The sequence below is a fragment of the Gymnodraco acuticeps genome, unplaced genomic scaffold, assembly GCF_902827175.1.
Source record: "Gymnodraco acuticeps unplaced genomic scaffold, fGymAcu1.1, whole genome shotgun sequence".
NCBI lineage: Eukaryota > Metazoa > Chordata > Actinopteri > Perciformes > Bathydraconidae > Gymnodraco > Gymnodraco acuticeps.
Window position 1 is genome coordinate 7392177 of NW_022992351.1, and position 11900 is coordinate 7404076.

At 38.7% G+C, this 11900-nt stretch overlaps 1 protein-coding gene across 1 annotated transcript; it reads right to left on the reverse strand.

The window, feature by feature from the left end:
- Positions 1 to 879: 879 nt before the first annotated feature.
- ndufa4l2a (NDUFA4 mitochondrial complex associated like 2a) lies at positions 880 to 7575 on the reverse strand. Its single transcript, XM_034209206.1, has 4 exons — positions 7415 to 7575; positions 2651 to 2736; positions 1711 to 1771; positions 880 to 1600 (listed from the first exon to the last, which is right to left on the reverse strand). Exons 1-4 carry the CDS (start codon positions 7457 to 7459, stop codon positions 1544 to 1546), a joined length of 249 nt encoding a protein of 82 aa, XP_034065097.1. The 5' UTR covers positions 7460 to 7575; the 3' UTR covers positions 880 to 1543.
- Between the last annotated feature and the right edge of the window lie 4325 nt (positions 7576 to 11900).

Here is an 11900-nt window from a genome sequence, read left to right on the forward strand (position 1 = left end):
TGGTATAAAGTCCATGTCCTCCCAATAGAAACAGCTTCAAATCAAAAGCTGTTTGCAATATTTCAATCTTTACACTTCTAAATCTGGCAGAGCTGGTGTATGGCTGCTGGTTTTGGCCCCCCATCTGTAACCTTTGACAGGTGGGTCCGATTCTCACTGAAATCACACTGGTAGGAGTTATTCCCCTCTACTTTGAGCAAACTAAAGCAATTTACTCTGGATTCATGGTGTATGCAATGGTAGGGGGGCTTCTTCTAAATATTTTAAAGTAAATTGTAACTTCAACCACTTTCCTCCTCCTTATCTACGTCTGTTTTTAAAGACAAATCTGGATTTAGATGTTAAAAGTCAATGAGGGACATACGTGTTACATCGTACGTGTCTGCAGAAAGACAGAAAGGGACCTGGATTTGTGTGTGAGTGTGTGTGTGTGTGTGTGTGTGTGTGTGTGTGTGTGTGTGTGTGTGTGTGTGTGTGTGTGTGTGTGTGTGTGTGTGTGTGTGTGTGTGTGTGTGTGTGTGTGTGTGTGTGTGTGTGTGTGTTGTGTACACTGTGCTCTGCTGTCATACATGAACGCCATGCTGTGGGACTGCTCAGCATCCTGCCACTGCTGATCAAAGACATTGCTGTCAAACACACTGTTGCACACACACACACACACACACCCACACATACGCACACACACACACACACACACACACACACACCAACTAAATGTGGTTACAGAAGCACTAATCAGGCTTTCAAAGTGACAGCTGCACTGCCAACAGATGGATGTGTTCCATCAGAGTTCCTGATTGTGTATTTTTACCTTGGAAAAAGATCTGTATCTGACTTTGTTCCATGCAGGTGGGCAGGATGACATCAAACACTCTCATCACACATAAAACTGACATTTTATTTTTTGAAAGCATCCAGCCCAGTTTATACGTCTATCACTACACAGTCATTGCTGAATTTAGTGGCTGCTAAACCAACAATAACGTACCGGTTATGAAGAAACACATGCAGACCAGTCACATTCATTTGACATTAAAAGAAAACTTAAAACTTAAAAGCGTTCGTTGCTTTGAGCCACTTATATTACTTTTCCGCTGATAATTTATGGATACATGAAGTTTCAGATATCTTGTGTATTTTTCCAATCTGTTCCAGGCAGCTACTCGTCTCCATATTGTTTTGGACATTAGCCTGACACCTGAAGCTTATTTGCATAATTTACTTCAGCTTTTTTGAGTCTAATAACTGATTTTAATGATTTGAATTGAAACCAACAGATGGCTGACATTTTTATTTTTATTTGTATTGGCTCAACAATGCAATACCATATGTTTTGTGCAGTGTGCATGTCTGTCTTATCTGTCGTGTAATAATGTAGAAATACTACATGGTAAACTTTTTCAATATTCTTATGTGCACTCATGATGCGTTCACTGACCCTCTTGGTGGAATTCACCAGAGGGACAGACACACTAAAGGGTTACAGATTCTGATCTAGGGTACAATTCAGCTTCTGGTCATTGAGAGGAGGCAAGCGAGAGATTCAGAACTCAGGTCCCTCCTTCTTCAGGTTTTTGTAGTCTGTGGTAATGGCCACAAACTGGGGAAGAATCAAAAGTAAAAATCAGTGGGAGGGGAAACCTGATGCAGAGATGTATAACAGAGATGTATAAATCAAATCACAGTCCGAACATCTGTGTGCTGGTTTACCTTGTACTGGTATGTGGGATCAAGATTATTCCACGGCTCAGGGTTGTTGGTCTTGTTCCAGCTAAACACACAAACACACAGACAGAACTGGGATAAGTTACAGGTTCTTTGGAAACTGAGATACACAAATACAGCTTTTTTCAGACCTAAGACACACTAATATTCAGTCAAAAGTGATCTGAGAGCTGCTGTATTTCATCCTTGCTTTAATAGATTACACACAAGAAATGATATGACTCAATCCCAGCACACAGTTTGAGCTTTAAACCTGCTTTGGCAACACCATGAGATCTTTAAAGCTCATCAAGTAAAGAAGAACTGCTGGAAAGAAATAATGGAAGACAAGAAGTGCATCATCCTGTGAGCACTTAGTTGCAGTTATTGGAACATCATTATGGACAAATAAACAGTTTGAATAGCAGCAGGAGGAGAGGAAGTTGAAGAAAGAGGCGTTTCAAGGGAGGATTAAAAGCAAGCGGGAATCCCTGTAGTCCTTCACATCATAAAATAAATCCCTCTGCTCAGTTAGAGTGCAAACGTTTTCATCAACACTCATTGAAATTAGCATTTCTGGATGAAAGTCTGAGAGGAAGGAAATCTAAAATCCATGATTGACTTCTTATCTATAGCCATCCTGTCACCACTCTGTAGGGAGTCCTTAATGCTTCTTTGGAGATTGTTGTCTTATTGTTTCTTAAATAATGTGAACATTTGCTTAACAGATATTTAAACCAGAGGAAACACACACATTAACCAAATAAAAAGCAGATTCCTAGCAGCCTCAAGGTGATGCATTTGTTTATAAAGATGGAACAATCTATTGTAGATAGCCAATCTTCAGTATTGACTATATAATGATGATACTGTTATTGAAACGTTTGTAATCCAAAACACCATGTACTGACAACTTTTTCTTTTGCATATTAGAAGAGGTTCTTACGTGACATGCGGTCCTTTGGCCAACCGTATCAGATACATCGACGCCCCGCCCATTCCCAAACAGATGAAGAAGAACTGGGGGATGAGCTGCAGACACAGAGAGACATGATCAAAACATTAGCCTATTCCGTGTTGTCTTTTTCATCATACCTAATTGGTGATCTCAAGTTATATTGTGCTGCTTATAAATGACAACACAACTTGTTAACAGAGCAATTCTATTATCCATATTCACAGTAAATTGTTTAAAGAAAAGTTAAACCGAGACCATTCTTTGTAAAACTGATCCCAATTTCACAATGTACAGATATTATAAGCGTCTTTGAGCACCTGTAAAAGCGCTAACAAATTAAATCTATTATTATTATTATTATATCTCTCTGATAGAATCACTAAAAAAATATGTTGTGGTTTTACATACGAAATAGCTATTCGTCGACAGAACCAGGTCACCCCAGACTGCAGTCTTTACGCTGATATATGATAAATGTTGCTTTAGCCTTTTAAAACATTTAGTAACTCCATGTTAAATGACTGTTGTGTTAGGTGCTCCTTTTACTTTAGAGGACACTGTGTGTTACACTAAGTTAATGTGCTTCACTTGCCTTAGCGACTTACTGTTGATCTGTCACTGGTGCTAGTCATTAAAGTAGAATCATGTCTGCCAGAAAATAAGCCGGTATATACATTTATTTATTATTAAAAATTCCTTTTCACCCTTGCATCAGCCTCAGTCAGTTTCAGCCTCATACATCCTGTCACTGTGTTAGCTGACTGTCTTGGTGAGTATGCAAATATAAAAGCACAATCTGAATTTTGAAAGGTGCAGATGCAGATTTTTTCGAAGTCACTGTACTTATTCAACTGAGAGAAACTCGTATGAATCCCAGGCCAACTTGTTTTTTTTTATGGAGGGTCGGAGGTTTAAGTGGTGAGAATGGAAACATAAACCAGTTCATAGGTCAATTGATTTGGACCCTCCGCAGAAATCAAAGTGAAGAGAAACTTTCCATTCCACAAAACAGTGGATTTTCCCATGTTCATTTAGAGTAAAAAACACAATCAAAAACAGGGACAAATCAGAATGCAGCTCTGGATTAGTGCCACTCTGATCCAGGTGGCTCCAATCTCCTCTCATTTGGAGCTAACTGGCAGTCAATTGCATTTGACAAAAAATCAAACCCACTTGGTGGAGTTCATGAACAAGGTCACATTCCCATCAAAGGAACTCATTACATTTAAAGCAGGGAAATTAGATTACGGACATATAAAAGGGGGTCCATCAGGTTATTGCAGTGATTTAAACAGATAAAGAAATGTGTAAAATTGTTCACAAAAACAAGAGAAGTAGTGTCACGTTGTGTTGGCTCAATTACAGTCTTAATGGTAACCTTTTTTACTTAACTCACATAAAATCCCTGAACACAGCATGCAGACATAACATAACAGAAAACTGTGTGTGCAGAAAGACAAGTGAACACTGATTCCTCCAAAATCACATGATCATATTGACAGGCGAGGGAACCCTGCTATCGGCACACATAGCAAAATTGACACAAGGAAATGTATTGGGAGTTAAGAAAATAGGCTCTATGACAACTACCATCAATATATACCAGAGCGAATATTAACTGACTCCCATTTCACTATAAGTGATTTCATATTTATTCTCCACAAGGTTTTTTACAAGTTGGAAATGTCTTTGCTGAAGCGGCTGAGATTTAGGCTGTTGTTGGACCCGATGCATGCTTTATTTTTCACCTCCTGTCTGCAGATTATAGTCACTCAACTCTAGGATTAACGGCTGCCATGCTTCTGCTCGGGCACCCTGTGTCAACTGGAGAAACCTGCTGACACACAGCACTGTGTGGTGTGTGGTGTGTGTGTGTGTGTGTGTGTGTGTGTGTGTGTGTGTGTGTGTGTGTGTGTGTGTGTGTGCGTGCGTGCGTGCGTGCGTGCGTGCGTGCGTGCGTGTGTGTGTGCGTGCGTGCGTGCGTGCGTGCGTGCGTGCGTGCGTGCGTGTGTGTGTGTGTGTGTGTGTGTGTGTGTGTGTGTGTGTGTGTGTGTGTGTGTGTGTGTGTGTGTGTGTGATGCTGATGGAGACTAACAGAGTACATTCACTCAAGTGCTGTGCCTGAGTAAACCTCTGAGTTACTTCTGCTTGGTTTTACTGTTTCCATTTTATGCAACTTCTGCTACATCTCAGGGGAATATATAGTACTTTTAATATAAGGTACTTTTGAACTTCAATATAGATCTTTGACAGCAGCAGGAACAGAATATCTTTCAACGTTTTGGATCACCTCAACCATTTCTTCTTCATACTTTACACATGGTTTCATTTGAATAACTGTTTGGGGCCCCAACAGGTACAATAATGCAATGTTTCGTTCAAAAAAAGAGAATAGAAAAAGGCATAGATGATTATAGTATAAATCTTTTTAGCAGAACTAAATCTCCTGACCCTTATATTAGAAACTACTGTACTAACATACCAGTATACAAGTCAAATGCTGATTCAGTATAATGTCTATAATGTCAATATAATATGTCTTGTCAATCACAAAGGACGTTTTTTCTACAAGTGCTTACCGAATATAAGTTACATTTTGCGGATTAAACCTCTGCTATTATGTACGACTTTTACTTGTAAAGTATATTGACATCGGAGAGAGAGAACCAGCCATGGATTTGATAATGCAACAAAACACTTATTACTGTCAGCTAAAGATTTGCTGCAACACGACTGAATGATCATCACGTCTTTCTTTAACTCTGACTGCCTGTCTAACTGCTGTCCCAAACCTGCCTCGATCTGCCACTGAAATTATTCAGTTATTCTGATGATTACTTATACAAGTGAAACTATATTTTGGAGTTGTGAGTGATTTTGGACAGAGTCAATGTAGCAGCCACCTGTCTCGCCTTCTGTCTGTCTTAAACTACCCGACAATCTCTCTCCGTCTCACTTGATCGAGGAGTTTTGATGGAGTCCCAGAGGGATGTGTTCCCTACTGCTCCTCTCTGCCTGTCTGTCTCTCAGCCTGTCTGTCTGTCAGGATGATAGACGGCATCACGGAGTCTCTCAGAGATTTCCTCGCTGCAGCGTCCCTCTCCCTCTCCTGGGAGGCACATGACGAGAAGTTCAAACTCTGTCACTTGGCTCTCTGACAGCAGAGCTGGTTAAAAAACATGCAGAAATAATCCAATCCCCTGTAGGGACAACTGATATGTTCACATTTATTTTAATGCCAACCACTCATTTCCTACATGGTTAGATATTGTCAGTTTAGATTGAGGAAGGTTTCTAAAAGTCATGGATGTGTTTTAAAGTCTTAAGTCTCAGTTTGGCTAGATTTTCAATGAGCTGCACTGGAGGAACTTAACCTGTTCACTTAGTTAAAATAAGATGATGTGAGACTAAATTAGACTGCTGATCACTTCAATCATTTGCAAACACTCTAAAAACCTTGCGGACAATCATTTGTTGAGTTTCATTGACTAAAGCTGGAACATGTGCAAAAAGTTACACTTGAACATACCGAATATTTTTGCCTTATTCATTGAGCATTCATGTTCAATGAGGCATTATGTTAACCCTTTCATGCATAGAGGCTACTACAGTGGACAGCTTTTCAAAAGGTGTTTTCTTGTATATGCATGGGTTTTGATGGCATAGTTGCACCATCAGCCACTACATACGACCCTATTGCATCATCCCATACACTGCCACTCAGTGGAAAGTCAATGCAAGTTCATGATACATTTCTCTAAAGTCTAAACCAAGATGGACGACAGAAAGCCAGATGGACCGAATCACTCATTGATATCTTGCCAATCCTTTTATGGAAAGCGCTCCCTGCAGGTATAACAATGTTGGTGACATCAAGTAACAACTAAGGAATCATATAATTCATTAATTGTCAAAGTATTGATTTTATGTTTGCAGGAAATTGGAAACCTGTCCACTAAAGTGGATGTCATGCATCACTGGCTACTAAAATTCATACTGTTACTGCTACTGTTGTTCTTGAAAATACTTAATTTGCAATATCTTTTTGGGCTTTAGATCAATATACTTAAGTTATTATAATGTATTTTTAAGTTTGCACAACTTTATTTATCATTTTTTCCAAATGTACATGTCTTCAGTTCAAACTTTAACGCATACACCTGAGTGGACATATAAAAAAAATAATTCTAAATTTGAAAAAACTAGATAAAATTAAACTAAAGATAAAATCTTGTTTTTAATGCCCCAAGAGCAATAAAAACAGTTGGTTAAAAAATCCTGAGTGAGGCTTTCATAATTCATGCATGAAAGGGTTTTAATCAATACATGCATTTTAAGATGACGTGATATTATTTATATTAAAATGCTATCCTACCATACAGACATACGTCACATTTTGGTTCATAAGCTTTTTATGCATTTTAAAGCCTAAACACTGATGGATCTGCAAATTAGCTTCACAGCCTATTATCGCATTACAATGACTTTGCCATGTATAAATCACTGTTTAGCTCTAATGGTACAGTTACATAAGGGAAAGGGGCATGAATAAAAGCCAAAGTACTTCTAACCTAAAGATGATAACCAGGCGTTCATGTGAATAAGGTTTTCAATGTTTTCTTACAAGCAAAATTCTGGAGAATTAAGCATTAAGAGTTTGTTGTTCATTGCAGCTCGAATTCAAACTTTAGCTTAAAAATGTTTGGATATGAAAACAGGTAAAGAAAAAGTAAATAAATAACTATTACTCACGCCAGGGTGCCTCTTAGCATGCTCCATTGCTGTCCGAAATATCATTGCTCCAGTTTAGAGAGATGTAGGAACAATGCTTGGAATATAATGAGTTTCAGGCCCTTGTTATCAAAAAGCAGCCGTGCACAGACAGCATTTAGACCTGTTGCTCTCTGTGTGTGGAGGGAGGAGGAGGAGGAGGAGGAGGAGGAGGAGGAGGAGGAGGAGGAGGAGGAGGAGGAGGAGGAGGAGGAGGAGGAGGAGGAGGAGGAGGAGGAGGAGGAGGTCATGTGCATCTGATCACAGCTACTTCTGCTCCCTCGTTGGGGTGGTCACACCGGACACTGTGAGACAGTTTATATTCAAATGATAAGGTTTCACCCTAAATGCGTATTAAATATACAGGTCAGAGACATTTGGTGCTCATGTCAGGGTGTCCTATCAGAAGAAGGTTTGTGAGCTCCTGCAGAGATAAAAAGGGAATCATTTTGGCCCTCATTTCCTTCACCGTATAGTTTAAAGACGTGTTCCTTTGGGAGCTGACGGAGAAAATGGAAAAGCATACAAACACTGTGTCCTTTCAACGGCCACTGGGGAACATCTATAGTCTATTAACCTCCTCAGCTGACCTCATCATATCAGGAAAGATGCATTCAGTGAACGTCCAAAACAACACAGTTCAGCGGACAGCTGCTGCCTTAAAGAGAAAGAGAGATCCGGGAATGAGGCTCATGGATATTGAAATGGAGATGTAATTGAAGGATATATTTTAAATTATTTCTAAGAGAAAAATTTAACTGTAACACACACTTGTTTCATACGACAGAGTCCCCACACGTGACTGTGTAAACAGATTTCGGTCCCCACAAGTATAGTAATGCTAGGTCACACACACAGACACACACACACACACACACACACACACACACACACACACACACACACACACGCACACGCACACACACACATCCTTTCAGGAAAAAGACATACATCCAAAATGAAGTGGCTCTTTTTCCAGAGTCACATCTATGTTTTTTTAATTACTATGAGATCTGCATTAAATAAAATGGAAACTTCCACCTTTAGTTCAAATAAGATAATGATCATTTGCAAGAAGAAGGGGTTTTTTCCTAGCAGCAGAGATTTTTTATAATGACTTCATTAGCCTTAGACGAGGTGTCTGCAGATCCCAGTGTGAGACAAGGCCATGTGTAGAAACAGTATTCACATCCTTTGCAAATGAGCTCCTGGAAGTGTCCTCAAAGCCTTCAATCAGCCTCCATCATGTCTGTGTGTGGGAATTAAAACCATGTAACAGGTGCTCTAATCATGGGACGATTTATATCATTTGTGCAGATTCAACCAGAGTTTTAAAGAGTCACTTCATCCAAAGTCTACCCTTTCAGTATGACACATCTGCTGTGGGCTTGACAGGTTGGTTTAAAAGTGACTTACAAAGGATTTCAACATGACATGTTCCCAAAGTGGGAAAAATAAAGTGTTAAAACATTCAGAGAAACTTCTCAAACTGCTACTGCGACATTCACTTTTCCTCTCTCACCAAAATGCGTCATATTAAAAATCATCCTTTTCAAACAAATATGATAAGGCAAGGCAAGTTTATTTATATAGCACTTTTCAACACAAGGCAATTCAAAGTGCTTTACAAAAAATGAAAGACATTAAGAAAATGGCATTTAAAATCAGTCATTAAAAATAAAAGCTAATAAAATAAACATTAAAAGAAAAAATACATGGATAAAAGTTACAGTGCAGTCTAAGATATGAATAGTTCAATTAAACATTAAAAGAAAAAGTACATGGATAAAAGTTACAGTGCAGTCTAAGATATGAATAGTTCAATTAAAAGCAGCGACAAAAAGAAAAGTCTTCAGCCTGGATTTAAAAGTAGTCAGAGTTGCAGCGGACCTGCAGGTTTCTGGGAGTTTGTTCCAGATATTTGGAGCATAATAACTGAACGCTGCTTTACCATGTTTAGTTCTGACTCTGGGGACAGAAAGATGACCAGTCCCTGAAGACCTGAGAGATCTGGATGGTTCATAATTTAGCAGGAGATCAGAAATGTATTTTGGGCCTAAACCATTCAGTGCTTTATAAACCAGCAGCAGTATTTTGAAATCTATTCTTTGACACACAGGAAGCCAGTGTAAAGACTTCAGAACAGGAGTGATGTGATCCACTTTCTTAGTGTTAGTGAGGACTCGAGCAGCGGCGTACTGAATCAGCTGCAGCTTCCTAATTGATTTTTTAGTGAGACCTGTGAAGACACCATTGCAGTAGTCGAGTCTACTGAAGATAAAAGCATGGACAAGTTTTTCCAAATCCTGCTGTGACATTAGTCTTTAATCCTAGATATGTTTTTTAGGTGATAGTAGGCTGATTTAGTAACTGTTTTAATGTGACTGTTGAAACTCAGGTCAGAGTCCATGACTACACCTAGATTTCTGGCTTTATCTGTTGTTTTGAACATTGCAGACTGATAAAGAAACCTCTAGCAATGGAGGTGAAAGTTCCTGATTATTCTATGGATATTTTCATACCACTGTGAAAACCTCTGTCCTCTGTGAAGAATACAGACTCTTATTCAAGAATGTGGGAGTGTTTTACTCAATTTCGAGCCGAGTAGCCCTTAAAGAGGAATATCTGTTAACAATAAAACAAATAAACATGTGGTCAGTTATAATACAGAACTAGATAAAACTACCCTAAAGTGTATATAAAACACTTTAAATTAGCTCCTGCTTACTTGATATGTACTTTGTTATTTACTTGTCACTATTTACTTTTCATATTCAAACTATATTTTGTTAATAAAACGTTGTAATACTTTAGTAAACATTTTATATTCAGGACATTATTCACTCTTATTTGTTATAGCTTTACATTTACATGAGAATATCTTCTAAATACACTGAACACAAATATAAATGCAAGACTTTTGTTTTTGCTCCCATTTTTCATGAGATCTAAAACATTTTTTATATACACAAAATAACCATTTCTCTCAAATATTGTTCACAAATCTGAAAAAATCTGTGAAAGTGAGCACTTCTCCTTTGCCGAGATAATCCATCCCACCTCACAGGTGTGGCATATCAAGATGCTGATTAGACAGCGTGATTATTGCACAGGTGTGCCTTAGGCTGGCCACAATAAAAGGCCACTCTGAAATGTTCAGTTTTATCACACAGCACAATGCCACAGATGTCGCAAGTTTTGAGGGAGCGTGCAATTGGCATGCTGACAGCAGGAATGTCCACCAGAGCTGTTGCCCGTGAATTGAATGTTCATTTCTCTACCATAAGCCGTCTCCAAAGGCGTTTCAGAGAATTTGGCAGTACATCCAACCGGCCTCACAACCGCAGACCACGTGTAACCACACCAGCTCAGGACCTCCACATCCAGCATGTTGATTTTATGTGCTTTTTTAACGATAAAATTGTTACTCTTAGAAACAAAATTAATGACCTCTTGCCTTTGACCAGTATAGTGTTATCAACAGCTCCCGGAAACGTAAGTTCTAATATTACACTAGATAGTAAACTAGAATGCTTTTCAGCCATAAACCTTGAACAATTAAATTCAATGATTCTCTCTTCTAAACCATCAACGTGCATGTTAGACCCAATTCCAACTAAGCTGTTGAAGGAAGTTTTTCCATTAATTAGCACTTATTTATTAAATATTATGAATATGTCTTTATTATCAGGCTATGTTCCACAATCATTCAAAGTAGCAGTGATAAAACCGCTTCTTAAAAAGCACAACCTCGATCCAGAGGTTTTAGCCAACTATAGACCTATTTCTAATCTTCCGTTCCTCTCAAAAATTCTTGAGAAAGCAGTCGCAAAACAGTTGTGTGATTACTTAAAAAACAATGATTTATTTGAAGCTTTTCAGTCTGGCTTTAGAACACATCATAGCACAGAGACAGCTCTGGTTAAAGTCACAAATGACATTCTAATAGCCTCTGACAAGGGACGTGTCTCTATTCTTGTTTTGCTCGATCTCAGTGCTGCATTTGATACTATCGACCATGATATCTTATTGCAAAGACTAGAGCACTTAGTTGGCCTACAGGGAACTGCTTTAGACTGGTTTAGGTCCTATCTATCTGAACGCTCTCAGTTTGTACGTGTCAATGATGAATCTTCCACGCAAACCAAAGTTAGCCATGGAGTGCCACAGGGCTCAGTGCTCGGACCTATTTTGTTCACATTATATATGCTTCCGTTAGGCAATATTATAAGGAATCATTCTGTACATTTTCATTGTTATGCGGATGATACTCAACTATATTTATCCATCAAGCCTGATGAAACCAATCATCTAAATAAAATTCAAGACTGCCTCAAGGACTTAAAAACGTGGATGACCTTAAACTTTTTGATGTTAAACACGACCAAAACTGAAGTTATTGTACTTGGCCCGAAGAATCTACGAAACAAATTATCTAAGGATATACTAACTATGGATGGCATTAATT